Source organism: Cervus elaphus, chromosome 20, assembly GCF_910594005.1.
Source record: "Cervus elaphus chromosome 20, mCerEla1.1, whole genome shotgun sequence".
Classification (NCBI taxonomy): domain Eukaryota; kingdom Metazoa; phylum Chordata; class Mammalia; order Artiodactyla; family Cervidae; genus Cervus; species Cervus elaphus.
The window spans coordinates 26,208,814-26,228,907 of NC_057834.1; the positions used below are offsets into that span (position 1 = coordinate 26,208,814).

A 20,094-nucleotide genomic window follows, 5' to 3' on the forward strand; every position below is an offset into this window, starting at 1 on the left:
ACCCAGACTCTGGACAGCGCCCTGCCCTTCTCGGAAACACCTACCCAACCCAGGAGGGGTCCCCACAACCGCCGAGCCCACCCCAGTAGAACTACCCACTGCAGCCCCGCCCCGCCCGGGCCCCACGTGTCCGGCCCCACCCCGGCGCTGGCGGCCCTTTAAACACCCCCACCCTTACACAGTACCCCCCCACCCCGACCCGAACGGCAGCCGGAGAGGGACAAAACTCATGGCGTTCCGCCAGCTTCCGCCGCGGATCTCGTCCCGGACCACCCGGCCCGTGGGGCCTTCCACTCTGGGTCACAGCCCCTGGCGGCCCCAAGCCCGCGGCGGCCCGGCCGAGGAGTGTCGCTGCGGCCCAGCTGCGGGGCGGGGCCGGCGGGAGCGCAGGTCTCCGCCGCTGCCACGGCTGCCTCCGCCTGCTGCGAGGGCCGCCCGGTCGCCCGCCGCTGGGTGCGCTGCACGCGGGGGGCAGCCGCGGTGCAGAGGTTCATGCAGCGGCAGCGGCGGCGGCGGCGGCGGCGGCGGCGGCTGCTGCTGCCGCCGCGGAGGCAGACAGACCGGGCGCCGCCGCCGCCGCCGCCCTCCCCCGGCTCCATGCCGCCACCGCTGCCGCCTCCTCCTCTCCGGCGAGGGGCGGGGGGCTCCGGCCCGGGGTGGGCACCACTCCTCGCAGCGCCGCTCCCCACCCTGCCCTCCGCTCGGGCCCTGGAGCTGGCGGGGGCGCCCGCTGCCTTCTAGGAGCGCACGCTCTCCGCGCGCCCTGCGGGAAAGAGGGGGCGGGTGTGGGCGGGGGCGGGCGGGCGGGCGTCGGGGCAGCCGGGACCCCGCAAGGCGGCGAGAGGAGGGGGCTGCCTCGGAGGATGCCCGGCGGCGGCTCCCCGCTCTTAGGCGCGAGCTGAGCCGGACCCAGAGCGGGCGGCGAGTCGCCATGCCGGTGTGACGGGCGCCCCCGGCTGCCCGCGCGGTCCCCGGCGCTGCCCCACGCCGCGCCGCGCCGGCGCCGGGCGGCAGGATGGGCTGTATCCAAAGCATTACCTGCAAGGCGAGGATCCGGCGCGAGAACATCGTCGTGTACGATGTGTGCGCCACCATCGACCAGTGCCCCACGCGCATCGAAGAGACCTCGCCCATCGTCCTGCGCTACAAGACCCCCTACTTCAAAGCTTCGGCCCGCGTGGTCATGCCCCCCATCCCCCGCCACGAGACCTGGGTGGTGGGCTGGATCCAGGCGTGCAACCAGATGGAGTTCTTCAACACCTACAGCGACCTGGGCATGTAAGCGACCGGCCGCGCGGAGTAGGAGCGGGGTCCGTGGCCCTGGTCTCTTCTCACCCCTACCCTCCTCCCCAGCTGCTTCTTACTGCTCTCCCCATCCTTTTTATAAACCTTCCTCCCGCCTCCTTTTCCATCTCCCTCCTCCCTACGCTTTTGTTTCAGTGACAGGGCTGATGTGTGTAGGGAGGCTCCTCGCGAAGGCATTTTCTCGTGGTTTGCTTCTGATTCCCTATGAATGCTAGGAGCACGGTGCGGGGCGGGAAGAACGCTCTGAGGAGGGTTCAAGAGACGGAGGTGGGGGTGGCTGGCTAGTGCCCTGGGAGTTTCGGGGCGCCGTCTGTGCTTTGCAGGGCTTCTGGGGAAGAGTTTGGGGGGACCTGTAGAGAGTAGTGGAGTGCCGGGGGCGCGTGGGCTGTACCGCGCGTGCTTTGGAGAAACCCGAGCCGGTTTGGAGAGGAAGGTCCCAGGCGTCCAGCCTGGACTTGGTCTGCCCTTGTTCCTTCGACTGTTGACTTCGAGCCCTTGTCCCCCGAACCGGAAAGCCTGGAGGCGTTTCCCTCCGGAGCCGCACACCCGACAGCCACCTCTCTGGCTCAGCGCCCTCCGGAAGAGTACCGGAGGTGGTGGGAGTGGGAAGGCACCGGGCGCGTCCCAGCGGAGCAGGCTGATGGCCTTGTGCGAGCAGCCTCTGATTGGCGCGGTGCGATACGTGTCGTTGCTCAGTGAAAGTATGGGTCTCGTGTCGGTCTAGGGTCTTTACTTACTCCAAAACTTTATTCTCCGGCGCTGGGAGGGATTCCCCAGCGCCCACCGCCGAATTCTGTCGGCGAGCTGGGAGCTCTCCAACTTCTTTCAGCAGCGCCGCTCGGCGCGCGCCGGGCTCCGCAGCTGCGGTGGAGACCCGGGACCGCGGCGACTCCTCTGCCGCCAGGGGCCGACAACCTGCCCCGGAACCGCAGGCTGCTGACAGTCGCGTCCAGGACTTTTTCATTAACTAAATTTTCATAACTCCCTGCCAGCCTCCTTTCAGAAGTACACTCTGCGCAGTTGGCAACTACAATGGCTAAAAGGTTTGGGGCCTGCATTTCGCCTGCTGTTACAATGTAGGTCTAGAGCACCCTAATTAGCTTGCAGCCCATAGGGAAACCCTCTTCTGAAAAGTCAGCCTCATTTCATTAGTAATCTAAAACTCCAGAGTTCCCAAGGTTCATCTTTTGGATATGGATATAAGTTGGGAGAGTTTCCATTTTAAAAGGTCAGACTATCTTTTTAACAGCAGTTTGCAGGCTTTTTATTGCACTTTGAGAGCATGTAAGTTAACACTAGTCATAGGTGCTAAAAGGAATTTTGACAGGTTGCTTTGTTTCTCCCGGCTCCCACTCCCACCCTTTTCCCCACCCTGCAGAGTCTGAACTTTCCTCTCTAATCATAAAAACTCAATGCTGGAGAAAGCTCTTTCCTAGGGAAGATGTGTGACAGCCCGGTTTGCTCTGTCTCTGCACCCAGAGTGTTCTTGTCTTTCTGGAAGGCAGCTGGATGTGAGAAATAGGGGAAATCTTATTTGGGGTGAATTCTGGTGGCTCAGACGGTAAAGAATCTGCCTGCAGTTCAAGAGATCCCAGTTCAGACCCTGGGTTGGGACGATCCCCTGGAGAAGGAAATGGCTACCCACTCCAGTATTCTTGCCTGAAGAATCACATGGACAGAGGAGCCTGGTGGGCTACAGTCTCAAAGAGTTGGACACGACTGAGCAACTAACACACATGCCATTTAAGAACATACACACCCTCAAAAGAACTATTATATCTGAACATGTGTGTCTAGTAAAGATTTTTTTTTTTAAAGAAACTCATTATTTCCAGCTAAATCAGAGAAAGCCCCAGACAGGCAAGGGCACCTTCGAGTTTGTTCTCTGGGCCTGGCCCTGGCGGCAGTGTGCAGCCTTGGTTGGGGACAGTAACTGCAGCCTGGGGCCACTCTGGGAGACACTAGGAGAGACTGAGCTGAAAGTCTTACTTTTCCCAAGACTTCGCAGCCAAGACTCTCTGTTGCCTCACATCTCCTGTAAATTAGTAATCTGAAAGTAAATAAATCGTTCTTTCATAAAAGAGAATATATTCTACCTCAGGAGAAGCCAGGGTGAGGTATAAACGGACATGGTAGTTGAACTTCCTTGACTCTGTGAGAAGATGTGTCCACGTGGGCACCCGCTTTAGAGTGTGAGTTGGTGTCTGCTCCGAGGGACACATTCTCCCTGACCCTTGCTTGCTGAGTTCCTGCCTTTGGGATTTGAAGGGGGAAGAAAGTTCTGCCTTTAAACTACCACTTTCAATATTTTATGATTCTTGGTTTTCATGTTGTTGTTGGCGGGGGACAAAAATAGTCCCCAAGAAATCGTAAAGCATATTATTTTAGACTTGTTTCTAGGGGCCCCCCTGTCTTTGTGGCTGCAACAATGGCTTGTGTGTGTTTAAGGCCCGTTTGGAGCCTGGATTTGATTGAACCAATTTCCACGAAATGTTTCGGCCCTGAAAACTTGGCGAGTGTAAACTTTCTGATAGAAACCCCTATTGCATGAAAGTCACTGCAACCTATTAGTTATTATGTCCATTTTAGCCAGTACCTTGAGTGGAGAAAACACTGCAGGCTGAATTTTCACCCTTGTGTAATGCTCTTGTTACATGAAGCATGGTATGATGAGAGACTATAGGTTATAAAACTGCCTTTTTCAACGTTTAAAAGGGACTATGCCAGAGGAAAACTGCAACTTAAAATGCCAAGAAAACTTTATCTATAGGTTTAAAGAAAACATGAGCTTTCTTGGTTTAAATTTCTCCACATTTCCAAGAAAGAGAAGGCTTCTACAGGAGCATTTGAAATAGCTGATGGTCAGGATAGCCAGAGCTTAATTTGAACTTGAATTCAAGTGACTTGAAACTCCCTCTAGTGATTCTGTCGGAAGCAGACTATTAATGCTTGTGGCCCCCATTTCTTTCTCATTTGTCCCTGATGAACCTGCTCCTGCAGCCCTGCCAAGACTGCTGCAAGGCTTCATCCTACAGGGAGGAAGAACCACTGGATTTTCTCAATCAACCCATCAATAAACAAATGTTTATTTTACCAACTGCCTCTGATGTGCCAGCGCCAGCAAAGAAAACAAAGGAATAAGCAGGCAGCTTCAGTGTTCCTCAGTGCAGGAGGTAAGGAGGCAAAGGCCGGTAGGCAGCAAAGGCCGGTGCTCCCAAGCAGTATAGGAGAAATGCCAGAGAAAGGGACCAGGCCAGGTGTTCTGGATGTGTAAAGACTCAAGCTAGATGCAAGGGATGGGTGAGATTCAACAAGGCAAGGAGGAGGGACTAGTTCTAAAGGGCAAAAACAGCAAATACACGGAGGTAGGAAATAACAAGGGGGCACACATAGGCAGTAGAGGAATTTTCAAGGCGAAGAACAGTGGGGGATAAAGTCAGAAAGGGTCTGTTGGGAAGGCCTAGAAGAGTAGATCTGGAAACAGGAAGGTTGAGATCAGATCTTCTTAACCAAAAGAGTATGAGGAAGCGCTTCATACCTTTTCAGTGCCTCTTGGGCATACAGGAGCTTTTCGGTAGAGACTTAAGACCTTTATGATGGAACAGGTTTTTTTTTTCTAATTTATTGATATAGTTGACTTACAGTGTTGTGCCAATTTCTGCTGTACAGTGGAGTGATTCAGCCTATATGTATATATATATATATATATGGGGTGGCTCAGCCGGTAAAGAATCCACCAGCAATGCAGGAGACTGGGTTCAATCCCTGGGTTGGGAAGATCCCTTGGAGGTGGGCATGGCAATCCACCCCTGTATTCTTGTCTAGAGCATCCCATGGACAGAGGAGACTGGTGGGCTACAGTCCATGGGGTCACAAAGAGTCAGACATGACTTGAGTGACTATGCACAAGCACATATATATGTTTACACACACACACACACACACAGATATACACATACATACATTCTTTTCTGTTACGGTTTATCACAGGATATAGCACATTTCCTGTACAACACAGTTGGACCTTGTTGTATTCTATGTGTGATAGTTTGCATCTGCTAATCTCAGACTCCCAATCCATCCCTCCCCCCACCCCATGATGGAAGTTTTGAATGCTAGAGTACAATACCCAAGAATAAGGAATAGGGTTCATGTGCCGAAGATGCAGGCAAGTCTGAGGTCGGAGGAGAGCTGGCAGTGGCTGAAGAGCTTTCCCACTCCCCTCTGAGCCTCGGTGTGGTGTCTTCTAGAGCTGTGAGGGTCAGCTCTGGTCAGCTTAGGGTTGATGGTGTAGGGTTTGGAGAACCTTGGCCTGGGTGAAGCTTGAGGAGGTGAGAGCGCACTCCTCACCTTCAGGACACAGCTTCTGCCTGTCTCTCTCCTGCTCCCGCAGAGGGTCATTATCGAAGGTTTGACCATACCCACCCACCTCTGTTACCTTTTCAGTTTATTCCAAGCTGGTTTCTCTCAGTTGCAGATTTGCGCTTACTCAGCTCGTCTGGGCTTTCCACATTGCCAGACCCAGCGGACACCTACCTTTTCATCAATATTCCACATAGTTGACAGCTTCCTGTTTCTTGAATCACTTCCATTACTTAGCTTTCATGCTGCTTTCCTGGCTGTTCTCCTATCTGACCTCAAAATGCAGTTCATTGGGACATTTCCCATTCTGTACTGGATGGATAGTTATTTCACCCACCCCAATGGCACCAGATGGTCTCTGGGATACAGAGTCACCTGCAGTACAGGCGTATGTGTCCACACACAGTTTCCACTTGGCTGGCTGAAAGAAATCTCAAGCTAAATGTATCCAAACCTGCACTCTTGATCTCCTCTACAGCTCCCACCTAAAAGCTGCACCTCTGCCATTCTTCCCCATCTTAGTAGCACCTTCAGTCCCTGGGTTGCTTCAGCTGAAAATCTGCTTGTCACTTTAGATAGTTCCCCATTCATTCATTCCATTATCAAATCCTGCTGATCCCATCCCGCAGATAACTCTAATCCAACCACCACTTTCTGTATCCCCCTCTTCCACCGTAGGACATGTCATCATCCCCTATCACTTGCTCCCCTATCACTTCTGACCAAACTTGCCACCTCTGTTCTTGCCCTCCACCCAGTCTATCCCCCATATGATAGTCAAGTGATGTTTTAGAAATATAAATGCTGTTGCTTTCTTGCTTAAACCCTTTAATGGCTTCCTGTTACAATCCCAAGATAAAATTTGAAAATCTCTTCCCACCCTGAATTTCTGTTCTTAAGCCCCCTTCAACCTTTTCTCATTTCTTCAGAGGAATGAGCTTCATCCTGATTCAGAACTTTTCCACGTGCTGCTCTCTGTCTGAAATGCTCTACACACCTATCCTTTTCTAGCAAATTCCTATTCCTCATTCAGGTCTCAGCCGATACCTCAGAGGGGCAACCCTGAGTTCATAGTTTATATTAGGGTTCTCCTGTTCTCTTGAGTAGCACACTATTCTTTTAGTTGTTACGGTTAGTAAGCAGGTATTTATATGTTTACTTAACTTCTGATTTAGCTACAGGACTGTAAGTCCCGTTAAAGCAGGTGTTATATACATTTTATTTCTCTGAATAGTGCTTGGCCCATAACAGGTGTTAAACATTTGATCAAAATAAAGGAGCCATCTTTCTAACCTCAAATAGTCTGTGTCCCTTTCAACAAATCATGTCTCTCTGAAAAATTAGCCTTTCGTGTAAAACCTGGTGCTAATCCACAAATCTCTCTAACTCCCAACACTCCAGCAGTCGCTTCACACACGAGCAGTTGAGCTCCACTGTGTTTTTGTGTCATCTTGAGCTACATTGTCCCACGAGATTCCCTGCTCCTCAGCCCAGGGCTCGTGTCTGTCACATCCTCTGTCTCCCTGTGGTGTTCTGAACACCAGGAGTGGGTCTCAGTAAGCATAGGCCCCTCACGTAGCCGGCCGCAGAGTGGCATTCAGCGTCTGCCCAAGGAGATGGGACATGGAAACCATGTGGTAACACAATTCTGCCCGCATCATTAACTCACGGCCTGAACTCAGGACTTCTGGAGGTGATGGTCCTAGCCAGCACTTAAACACCTGTCCTGATAGGGTGACTGCCCCGAAAGCAAACACTGCCCTTGTTCAGGGCGGCCTGTGCAGCCTAGCTTTGAGTGTGGCCCTCGCCGGTCATTCAGGCATTTTGCTCTTGCGGACCAGCTCGCCTCATGCGTCCCAGGATCCCGATGAGCGTGCTGGTGCGGTGTCCCGCCAGGCTCACTGCTCCTCAGCGGCCGGCTGCCATGTCCTCAGTCTCCCTGTGGAGACCAGAACCAACACCCATCCCCCGTTCCCATGACACCCCCAGGCAGGGCCCTCATTATCTGGAAGCAGTGAAGGCTGGTCCTCACCAGAAACAATGGGGACCCCTGTCCCAGAGCATCAGATGGGAAGGCAGGATCCAATTCCCTTATTAAAGTTCTGAGTGCCCTTGAAGGGGAGGCGGCCTAACCCTTTGCCTCTAATCTTCTCCATCTCGGCAAAAGAGGAGCAGCAGCAGATTAGCTGGTCTTATCAGGAAGCATTAATCTCACTGGAGATAAAGCACAACTCTGGAGTTGGAGGGGGTTGGAAGAACAGGCAAGGAAACATGATTCAGAAAAAGAAGGGGAGCAATACGTGGGAGTTGAAAACAAAATGTGGCTCGCGTAGCATGGGATGATAAAACACAGCTGCCCTGCATGGAGAAAGCGGGATGGGTGAGCTGGGAGGTGTGGGCCTGCAGGGTGTCAGCGACCTTCCACACGACCGCAGCGGTAGGTGCTGTGTGCGGGGTCAGGTCTGCAGACGCTTCGTGTTCCAGGTTAAAGAAGGCTGCCAGTCGAGTCAGGAAATGCAGAACCTAGTGTAAGATGCAAGATCCCACACATCCCCTTCCCTCTGATTTGTGGAGTGCTCTGATCTTGTCTCACCCTCCCTATTATGACCCTGGGAGCTAGATGCTCTGATTATATCTCTTGAGAAAACTGAGGCTCGGGGTCAGAGGACTTGCCTGAGACCATGCATCTAGTCAGTGGCTGAGCTGAATCTTTGTGAGAGTGTGGGGCCAGGAGGGTGGAGTACCAGGTCCATCCACTGCTGAGCTCATTCCCTGGGAGCAGGGGGACACCTCCTCACCTCTCGGGGACCCCAAGCTGGCCGGGACCGCAGGGTTTAGTCCTGTGCTGGCTCCTCCAGGATCTTCCCTGGGGCTCACATGTCCACCCACATGGGCAGCTCTGGACTTCAGCAGTCACACAGACCCCTCAGTTATTGGACTTGTGAGCCCGTTCATCCCTCAAACTCTCCAGACAATTGCTGTTTGGACAGATGATTAAGAAGAAAAAGAGGACCCCCTTCTGATAGTGGGAAGGACCCCTGGCTCTACCCTCAGCTCATCGGACATTCCGCTGGCTCCTAGGAATTCTTGTACTATTATTGCAAGGTTCACTCAGGCCACTGTGTTAGCTGTGTGGACCCTGCTCCCTCAGCAGCTCTGACACAAGTCAGTTGGAACTGTCCACTGTGCCGGTTAAGGGTATGCCAGCTATCTCTCCAGCACAGGGATTTGAGTCAGAAGACCTTGGATTTGATTCCCAGCCATATGACCTTTGGCGGATTCCTTAACACTCTAATGTCTAGTTTGCATTCATGTAAATAGACAGCAAGAAGTCCTGTCCTGTCTACTTGGCTGGGGGTCCGGAATCAAGTGAGATGAAAACTGTGAAAGTGTTCTCCAAACTAGCGTATTGTGCACATGTGTGGTTTGTTTTTTTTTTATTTTTTTATAGAGCATGACTGTTATTGGGCTTCCCGAGTGGCTCAGCAGTAAAGAGGTCGGAAAGATCCCCTGGAGAAGGAAATGGCAACCCACTCCAGTACTCTTGCCTGGAGAATCCCATGGATGGAGGAGCCTGGTGGGCTGCAGTCCATGGGGTCACAAAGAGTCAGACATGACAGAGCGACTAAACAGCAACTTGGCTGTTGTTATCAGAGGGTGGCTCTGGATCAGCCTCAAGGAATAGGGAGCTTGTGGCTTCCCGGGCAGAGAGAAGCATTCACACTCTGGGGAAGGGTCCCTCATGCATCAGCCATGCTGATCAGAGGGGAGTCAGAGTCCCCTCTGAGTCAGAGGGGAGGAGAAAGTCTCACTTTATACTTCAGAGCCCCGGCTGTTTTCATTCACACTCAGAGGACGGGGGTAGCTACTACCTGTTGTCCCACCCAGAGGTTGCCCTCCCAGAGCTGCTCTGAGCTGTGGACTGGGCCGCAGCCAGGACCCTGCCGCTCCCCAGCCTTGGCGCCATGGCTGCATCTCAGCCAGGTCCTCGTGGGGACTGCCTGCCCTGCCCACAGACCCCCTGGGGTAAGTGTCAGTTAGGCCCCAGATGAGGAGCCAGGGACTTGGGGCTGAAGTGATGCTGTGCTGACCCTCTTCAGGAAGGCCTGGAGTTTCCAGCCTGGGTGGACAATGAGACCCACACCTGAAATAATTTGTGTCCAAAACTATTTCTAATACATTCTTCCTGATGCATCTTTAGTAAATCTTTAACATATACTTTCATGAATTTGTCTCTTTAGAAGAGAACCTCACATAATCCTGAAATCATGAGACCTACTTAGGACAGTCATTTTTCCTATTTTAGATAAGCAAGCTGATTAAATAACTCATGTGCTCAAAGTCACTGTGGCAGGCACTGGTAGAATCCTGGCTCCCTCCTGCCCTCCTGGCCACCTCTGTACCGGAGGTGGGGATGAGAGAGCTCATCCCCAGGGCTGTGTGGGTGGAGCCCCAGGGCTGGCCGGCACACAGGCATTTTGGACAGCATCGTTTATGGTCTCTGAAGATGAGAGTGGGTAGATAGGAATATCTAAATGTGTTCCAAAAAGGCAAACAGAAATTTTCAGGCTCTCCAATTAAGCAAAATAAATACGGCCGTGTGCCACCTGATGGCACCTCGGTGGGGTTACTGTGACAGGCCTGGCTCAAAAAGCCTCTGGCTGACTGGCTCTTGAGACCTGACCTTTCCAAGCTGGGGTGTCGGCTGTGTCAGGCCAGGGTGCTTGGAGGCTGTCAGAAGTCTGGCTGATGGGAAGCAGTAAATCGGCATCCTCAGTCAGCAAGCTCAGCAGCATTCTGAAGGGACAGGCAGGCCAGGGAGGTCACGGTTCGTGGGCATGAGTGGTGACAGGGACAGCCTTTGGCAAGGCTGGAAACTGCCAGAAACAGGCAAATGAAATGTTCCTTTGCCCTGGGCATGGGTAAGGGGAGTGAGTCAGGATCTGGCGTGTGTCGGGAGGGAAGACTTGAAAGAGAATGAGAGGTGGCTTCTCCCTCCGCCTCCTCCCAAGAGCCACCAGCTGAGCCTCCATTCCAAAATGGCAAATGACAGCCTTCACGCCAAAGCCTGGGCAACTCGCCTCAAGACCAGGTTTTAACTGACTCAAATATCTGGGACTCTTTCAAATTTCCACAAATAAACTTCACTTTTTTTTTTTTTTTTTTTTGAGGAAGGATAAGAGATTTATGCTAAAGAACGAAACCCAAATTCCTATTGAAGATTTCTTCCTGGCCCTTGGAGGCAGGGAGCCTGTCTTCCTGGGACACATGCGCACTTTAAGAAATGGGCAGGCATTAGGTTATTGTCTGTCTCCCCACAGGCTGTAAACAGTGTATTGAACTTAATGATGATCGCAGCCACCATTTGTTGAAGACTTAGCCAGTGCTAGATGCTTCATATGCACTGAGACAGATACCATACTATGCCCATATTAGAGACAACAAAACCAAGGCCCAGAGAGGGTGGGTAACTTCCCCAGCATTACCCAGCTCGCAAGCGACAGAGCTAGGATCAGAACCCACGATTCCAGTGACTCCTTACCATGTTTCACCGCCCCATTAAGGCCAAATGGTAGAGTGAACGAATGAACGCATGGATGAGCAGAGAGCGTTCAAGATAATGCTCTTGAGTGCTTGCTTTTGTCCTTACTGTGGAGACTTGGGGAACAAAGGGCTTAAATCACTTTGGAAGCAGCCAGTCTCGTCACCTCCCCACTGGTTTGCTCAGCTGGTCCAGGCATGTTAATGAGGTCAGGGTCTTGGGGTCAGACCCAGGGGACCCTCCCAGCACCCAGGTCAGCGCTCTGCTTTTCCAGCTGCCTCGCACAAGACTGCTTCCAGGTACCAGTCAGAGCAGACTCGAGGTTACAGGGCAGAGGCACAGCCGGGAAAATTCGAGTGGCGGGTCAACAGAGTCACCCTTGACTTGGGGGTGTTAGGGCCGTGTGGGAAATCATGTAGCCCAGCTGCTCATGTTGCAGACGGGGACAGTGAGCCCCAGAGAGGGGCCCTGACACAGCGAGTGAGTGCTGGGGCCAGGAAGAGACCCAGGTCTCTCTGCCTCCACAGCCAATGTTCTTCATCACCAGGCCACACCAGGCCTGACGGGGAGCAGAGAGCTCACTCCATGTCAAGGCTGGGGCACCCCTGCTCTGCAATGCAGTCATCAGGAGTCAGCGCCACCTATTTTTCTATCCCCCCGTTTGTTGAGGTTCCGAGTCTGTGGGCCGCCCAAGGGAGGACCTAGCACAGCCCTTCTGCACAGAGAGGAACTCAGATGGGCCCCAGGGAATGGCTACCCAGTTGCCAGGAGCACAGAGACCAGCCTCTTCCCAGTGTCCGTAGGCAGTGATTAGCAAACCAGAAAGGAGAGGGGCTCCCCGGAGACGCCCATCACAGATGGCAGGAAACAGGAGGACTTGGCAGCCACAGGGGAGGAGGCATGCATGGGAAAATTGAACATTGAGATTCAGCTCGGATGCCCAACAACCCAGAAACCATTTCCTCCGCCCCTCAATGCTCCCCAGCCCCAGCCCAGGTGCCGAGGCCATCCCCGGGCCCCTGGGCCCCTGCCCACAGGCGGCAGGGTAGCTCCAGGGCCCCTGGCAGCTCCAGAAGAAATGAGATCCAAGTGATGTCAGAGATGACAGATTGTGTGGGGGCCAGGGCCCTCCCCTGACAGCGGGGCTCAGCTGGGTGGCCCCTGTGGAGCAGAGCAGATGGGGAGTCTGAAAGGGAGATCCTGGAAGCCTGGAGACTGTTTCTATTGTGGCTTTTAGTTGGGTTTTCTCATTTTTTTTTTCCTTTTATATTTTGTGAACTTGATACAGTTTAGCATCGTGTTCTGATCCAATTGTGCCATGTCTGCTTACTCTAAAGGAGGTGGGTGGGGGGAGGAGCAGGAGCGAGCAGGCGGGGCTACAGAACAGTTTGCTTTGCCTTGTTGGGATCTGAGGGATGGGTTAGAGGAAGCGGGAGCTGAGTGTGTGCCTCCATGCGGCCTGTCACCTCTGCCTATCTGGCTGAATCCGAGATCTTTGCACCACTCCAGGCTGCCTCTCCTGAGGAAGATTCTAGAAATTCAGCATGATGTCAGGGAGTCTGCTTTCTCCACACATGGTCCCATTCCAGCCTCAGCCCTCCCTTTCAAAACCTGTACTAGTGACCTACCTCTGGCGTTCTCTAGAGGCCTCCCTGGAGGAGGAGGCACCTTTAGGTCTCCTGTCTGATCAGCCTGTATTTGGGAAGGCTTTGCCTGCCTTCATCGCTGTCCAACACTGGTGCTGTCTCGTGTCCATCTCAGTATCTCTCTGCTTGCCCTCTGACCCTGTCTCTGGTCAGGCGCTCTTTCAAGCTGTTGGGCTTTAGCCAGATGCCTGCTCCCAGGCCCCCTGTCCTCCTGGCCCTCCCTGTCAGGCTTACTCTCTCCCTCTGAGGGGGGAACACAAATGCAGAGGGGGCTGCTGCCAGAGAAGCTCACACACCCCTCTGTCCTCCTTGGACCCTCTAAGCCTGTCCTGGACTTCCTCCTCCATCTCATGAGTGAGCATGGTCTCTGTAAAGAAAGCTGCTTGTGCCTTAAGTGGGCAGCTGATGTTCTGGAGGTCTGGTGAGGAAGCTGGAACAGCTAGAACCAGAGCACCAGAGACAGCCTCAGAGCAGCTGGGGGCAGGGATGAGGGGATCAGTTTGACACACTTTCAGGTCTAGTCGGCACACAGTCTGGAGCAGAGAGGAGGCATGAAAGGAGGTTCAGAACCTGCTTTACAGCCCTTGGCTTCTCAGCAGCCATCAGAAAGTGGGTGTCGAGCAGACGCTCAGATAAAGAGGACGACCGGCAGGGAGGGACAGAGTCCAGGGAAACCACAGTCAGCCTAATTCCCGCCCAGCGCACTAAGCAAGCTCTTGACCCTTTGTCCTCCCAGGTGTGAACTTGCAGGGGAGTGGCCCGTCCTTGTTTGGGCCACCACCCTACCTCACGACCGATGCCAGAGAATAACCACCCTCAGAGTCTTCCCTGCAGAAAAGCCCCCTCAGGTAACTTTGTCCACATGGGTAGTCGAGCTGAGTGGCCCCGACTGAGAGGCTTCTGAAATGGAAGGGAGGACAGGAGCCGGGAACTCCAAAGTGGTCCCTCTGCAGCCAAGGCAAACATCCTCTGCCCGGGCCAGTGTCGGCTCCTCTTAGATGTCTCTGGAAGAGTTCGTCTTTTCAGGGCCTAAATCCCACCGGGAACCTAGACTATCTGGCTACTAGTGGGGTTGCTAAATCACTGTTGAAAAGACTTTCAGAAATGGACCTGATGCATGATTAGACAGGGAGTTGGACCCAAAGCAAGGCTGACAGAGAGGGGTGCAGACAAGGGCCCCTCTCTCCCGCAGCAGCCCCCAGGCCTCACCGCTGAATGGAAGGGGAGAATTTGTCGACATGAGAAGGTTTTCATGGAAACTGTCAACCTGAGGATCTGTGCACGGTCACCTTTCCATCAGGTGGCCAATGGTCTTTCGCCGAATGGTTGAATAGTGGCGTGGATCCCACCCCAAAGCTGAGACGTGGGTACAGCCCTCATGGAGGATTGTTTGTGTCCACTTGGAACTGAAGATGGTTTCCTCTCCACTCACAGAGGCCATAGTTTCTGCAGTTTGTATCAATGCCTTCAGACTTGGGATGGAGGAGTCACAGGCCAGGTACCCCTACAATCAGACAAACAACCACTGTTGAGCCAAGAATAGTGGGGATGCTTCTAGATCAGAACACAGGCATGTTTATGTGGTTATTCCGAGAAAGAAATCCCCTACTTGGATGCCAAGAGGTTTTTTTCAAGATTTACCCTCAGCGTCTGGTGCTTCCTGAAATGTCTGGTTGTCAGAATTGGTATCTAGAATTACATGCTAGTGTCTGTGTCCATGAAAAGGAAAAGCATCTTGGAGTGTTGTCATGCCATCTTGAAAGAACAAAGACACTGAAAAAGTATTCTCCTAGAAATAGCTCTGGTTAAATGGAAGCAGAGTAGCCAGAGAGAAAGAAGTGGGTGGGATGGTCAGGCTGTCTTCATTGGCTAAGCATATGTCTACAGTTCAAGAGGGCAGACCAGTTTACAAGGTAGCAGCGAACTCTTGAACAAGTCTACATGCAGTTGTTTCCAGTATCAAGTGTTTGTTTTCTTCGGATGCATCCCTGTTTGTCAACAGTGGGATATTTACATGACCCAGGACAGAACTGAGGTGGGTCTCCCTTACAGAAATCACTTTTCAAAGGAGCTCAAAACCCTAGTACCAGGCTACTCCATTTAGCTTCTGAACATTCCCGACGGGCTTCTATGTATGCTTTAAATGAATGTATTTTTACTATTTCTTATGTCCATAAGCTCAAGCTTGTTAGCTGTGTTATGCAAATGTTCTATATTCTTGCCAAGTTTTATCTGCTCAATCTATCAATGATTGAGAAAGTCTGTTGAAATTTCTCTCTTGCTTGTGTATTCATGACCCTTCCTGCAGGGCTGTCCACTGTCATTTTATACATTTTGAGCCTGAACTTGTTTACCTGTTTGATTTTCAGTTTGCTCTTCATTTCTGACTCCTGGGGATTTGTTTTGCAACCTCAACTGTGGATTCAGTAAGAAATTTGTAATGGAGGGTTTTGCAAGATATCTAGTCTACCACAATTATGATTTGCTTGCTAGATTCTTCTGTTCCTCAACTATAGACAGAGCTTTTAGTGGCTACTTTTTCCAGTTTGAATAGATGCCTTTCAAAGCAAGCTGCCTGTCTAGGCAAGGTGCTAAGGTGCTTTGATAAAAACAGCTGAAGTTTCTTAGCACTGACATTGAGGGTGAAGAGGGGAGCCAAGGTACTGTGAGGATCGTGGGTCCACAGCTAAGGGCAAGAGTGTCCAACAAGACCCCTGCTCTGTACTGGGCATGAATGACAGGTGCAAACCACTGCCTCAGTGGACCCAGTGCCTCTGCAGCGTGGTAAGCGACCGCTGAATGATGACTGCATTTGCCAACCATTTGTACACAATTCAGGGCCCTGAGATGGCCTTGAGAGGACAGAATGTTTTGCTGGAGAAGAAGCTGCTTTCCTAAGAAACCTCAAGGCCCCACTCAAGCACAGGCACCCTCAGTGACTCTCTGTAGTGGCAGAGACATGAGTTGGCTCCAAGATTCCCCACTGTCCTCCCCTGGGCCTTCCCCCTGAGCTCACTTTGCACTGGCATTTGGCTTCTGGCAAGTAGTGGGCTTATTTTACCTCCTTCTGCTCCAGATGGCTCTGAGAAGGACCAACAGGAGGAGGGAGGGTGGGAGGGCAGCGGGGAGGCAAAGCTGTCTGCTATTTGGAAGGCATACCCAGGGGCCCCTGAGAAGGCACACATACCTGGCATGGCCCTGGCACTCAGCAGGCTGACTCTCTCCAGAGGTAGGAGCTGGGGGTGGAGATTCCCTGTATCGAGCCATCTAGGGCTGTGGAGATCTCAAGGTGGTTGGGGCCACATAGAGCTCAACTTTGATAATGAAAGACAAAGCTAGCATGTCAGCGTTTACAAAAATGCTTTCAAGTATGTTACCTCTGTTGAACTTCATGCTCACTCTTAGAGATGATATTATTGTCCATATAACAAGGGGAAAACCAAGGCTATGCAAGTTGTAAGTGATTTGGCAGGTTAAGTGAGGAAGTGGTCACACTTGCTACCTGATTCCAAATTGATTGTTCCTTTTAGGTAGCTGATATTGGAAGAAAAAACAGTGATAGAACTTTGGAAGCTGAAAGATGTTGAAATTCCCTGCTCTGACTCCTTTAAATTTTTTGCAGGTTAAAAGAAGAGAAAAAAAAAAAAAACAAAAAACCCAAACATAAAAAGAGGTAAAAGGAATTGTCCAAGGTTATACAAAAAGTAAAGTGGCAGACCACTTAGCAATCCTCAAAGGATTGCATTTATTTTAAAACTTTGTGTTTCTGATAGCATTTCAATTCAGTGAACTTCATTTTTTATGAAAGCTTATCATTTCTTTGGGAAATACACTCCATAATGTAGTGATAGGCTACAGGAATGGCCTAGCCAAATAGACAACTGTATTGGCAAGAAAGGTCCTGAACCGCAATTGTCAGCTGGGCCTCCTGACTCCCAGCTGGTCGAATGAATTGTCTCCCCCCTCACGTCCATTCAGTGCCCATCAGAAATCTCAGCTGTGTAACCCACTTGGCTGTCAGTGTAGGTGCTTTCCTAACCCAGATATCTGTTATTGATTCATCAGCTAGTAAGCACAAGATGAACAGGAGATGTTAAGTGTTTCACGTAAATTGTTGTTGTTCAGTCGCTCAGTCGTGTCTGACTCTTTGTGACCCCATGGACTGCAGCACGCCAGGCTGCCCTGTCCTTCACCATCCGTGAAGCTTGCTCAAACTCCTGTCCATTGAGTTGGTGATGCCATCCCAGCATCTCATCCTCTGTTGTCCCCTTCTCCTCCTCACTTCAGTCTTTCCCAGCATCAGGGTCCTTTCCAATTAGTCATTTTTTTGAATCACGTCGCCAAAGTATTGGAGCTTCAGCTTCAGTATCAGTCCTTCCAATGAATATTCATGATTTTATTTTCTTTAGGATCTAGTTTGATCTCCTTGCAGCCCAAGGGGCTTTCAGGAGTTTTCTTCAACACCACAGTTCAAAAGCATCAGCTCTTCAGTGCTCAGCCTTTTTATGGTCCAACTCTCACCTCTGTACATGACCATTGGAAAAACCATAGTTTTGACTAAATGAACCTTTGCCAGCAGGGTAATGTCTCTGCTTTTTAATGTGCTGCCTAGGTTTGTCATAGCTTTTCTTCCAAGGAGCAAGTGTCTTTTAATTTCATGGCTGCAGTCACCATCTGTGGTGATTTTAGAGTGCAAGAAAATAAAGTCTGTCACTGTTTCCATTGTATCCCTACTTGTATACCACGACATGATGGGACCAGATGCCATGATCTTAGTTTTTTGAATAGTGAATTTTAAGCCAGCTTTTTCACTCTCCTCTTTCATCTTTATCAAGAGGCTCTATAGTTCCTCTTTACTTTCTGCCATGAGGGTGGTGTCATCTGCATATCTGAGGTTATTGATATTTCTCCTGGCAATCTTGATTCCAGCTTGTGCTTCATCCAGTGCAGCATTTAATGTGATGTACTCTGCATATAAGTTAAATAAGCAGGATGACAATATACGATCTTGACATGCTCTTTTCCCAATTTTGATCCAGTCCGTTGTTCCATGTTCAGTTCTAACTGTTGCTTCTTGATCTGTGAAACCTATATAGGTTTCTCAGGAGGCAGGTACACAAGTCATATCTCATTTAAAGTTTATTTATATTCATCTTATCTTTGTTTCACACATAAAGAAACTGAGGTTTTTGAAAGATCATGTAACCTGCCCAAACTCACAGTGCTAAAACTGGAATTTAACACCAGGTTCAAAGGACTCCAAACATATGCTCTGACCACCAATATTAGTATATTATTGCTTCACCTGAAAGAAAAATTCAAACTCCAGGCAGTGGTTGAGAATGCTGGGAACAGAAATAATTTGAACATCTGATAACAAAACTATTGCAAACACTCTTACCAAACTGCATGCATATGAAAGGTATTTCAAGATTTATCTGTAAGGCAAAAAATCACCCTTAACAGAATAGTATCAAAGATTTCAGTTCTTTTTGTGTTACCAGCTGTCTAGACCCCTTACATCTTACCTTGCATTCATCTGGTGTTTCTGTGTGGGTGGACCACAGCACTGGAGACTCATTGTTGTAGTTATTATTGTTAAAGACAAAGCCACTGGGGAGAAGAGCATGGAGTTCGTAGCCGCTGGTCACTGAAAATGCATTGCTCTTTACTCCTCTCTGGCTGGAAGCATTGTAGTATTAAAAAGCATTGACCTTGCAGTCTCTGTACACAGGTTCAAATTCTGCCTCCACCACTTGTGTGTGTGTGTGAGTTGCTCAGTCTTGTGTGACTCTTTGTAACCCCATGGACATCTTCTCTGTCCATGGAATTCTTCAGGCAAGAATACTGGAGTGGGTTTCCATTCCCTTCTCCAGCGGATCTTCCAGACCCAGGATCAAACCTGGGTCTCCCGCATTGCAGGTAGATTCTTTACCATCTGAGCTACTTGGGAAGCCCCTCCCTGCCTCCACGACTTACTAGCTGTGTAACTTCAGGCAACATAACTAACCTCTCTACACCTCTGCTTCCCCATCCATAATGAGAGGTAATAATATTTCCTACATCATAAAGTTATTAGAAAGATATAATGAATTCACATTTATAAAGTGCTTAGTACGGTGCCTGATGAGTCATGGTCATTATATGTTTTTGTTGCATTTTTTAAAATGGAATGGAAACCACAATTACAGAAAACTAACCAAACTGATCACATGGATCACAGCCTTGTCTAACTCGGTGAAACTATGAGCCATGCCATGTAGGGCCACCGAAGACCGACAGGTAAAGGTGAAGAGTTCTGACAAAACGTGATCCACTGGAGAAGGGAATGGCAAACCACATGATTATTCTTGCCTTGAGAACCTCATGAACAGTATGAAAAGACAAAAATATATGGCACTGAAAGACAAACTCCCCAGGTCAGTAGGTGCTCAATATGCTGCTGGAGAAGAATGGAGAAATAGCTCCAGAAAGAATGAAGAGGCTGAGCCAAAGTGAAACCAGCTGTGGATGTGACTGGTGATGGAAGTAATAGCTGAGAAAAGAAGAGAAGCAAAAGGCAAAGGAGAAAAGGAAAGATATTCCCATTTGAATGCAGAGTTCCAAAGAATAGCAAGGAGAGGTAAGAAAGCCTTCCTAAGTGATCAGTGCAAAGAAATAGAGGAAAACAACAGAATGGCAAAGACTAGAGATCTCTTCCAAGAAAATTAGAGATACCCAGGGAACATTTCATGCAGAAATGGGCACAATAAAGGACAGAAACTGTGTGGACCTAACAGAGGCAGAAGATATTAAGAAGAGGTGGCAAGGATACACATAAGAACAATAGAAAATCTAAGATCACTCACCTAGAGCCAGACATCCTGGAGTGTGCAGTCAAGTGGACCTTAGGAAGCATCATTACGAACAAAGCTAATGGAGGTGATGAAATTCCATCTTTGTATCCTCAAAGATGATGCTGTGAAAGTGCTGCACTCAATATGCTAGCAAATCTGGAAAACTCAGCAGTGGCCACAGGCCACAGGCCACAGGAAGAGGTCAGTTTTCATTCCAATCCCAAAGAAAGGCAATGCCAAAGAATGTTCAAACTACCACACAATTGCATTCATCTCGCATGCTAGCAAAGTAATGCTCAAAATTCTCCAAGCTAGGCTTCAACAGTACATGAACCAAAAATTCCAGATGTTTAAGCTGGTTTTAGAAAAGGCAGAGGAACCAGAGATCAAATTGCCAGTATCC

The 20,094-nt window shown here is 50.3% G+C and overlaps 1 protein-coding gene across 1 annotated transcript in view; it reads left to right on the forward strand.

Annotated features, from left to right (window-relative positions):
- Positions 1 to 229: 229 nt before the first annotated feature.
- Positions 230 to 20,094, forward strand: part of FAM78B (family with sequence similarity 78 member B) — a 95,137-nt gene continuing 75,272 nt past the window's right edge. Inside the window, exon 1 of the mRNA XM_043878034.1 lies at positions 230 to 1,278. Within this exon, the coding sequence (XP_043733969.1) occupies positions 1,016 to 1,278 (263 nt within the window). The 5' untranslated portion in view covers positions 230 to 1,015. The remainder of the gene's footprint in view (positions 1,279 to 20,094) is intronic.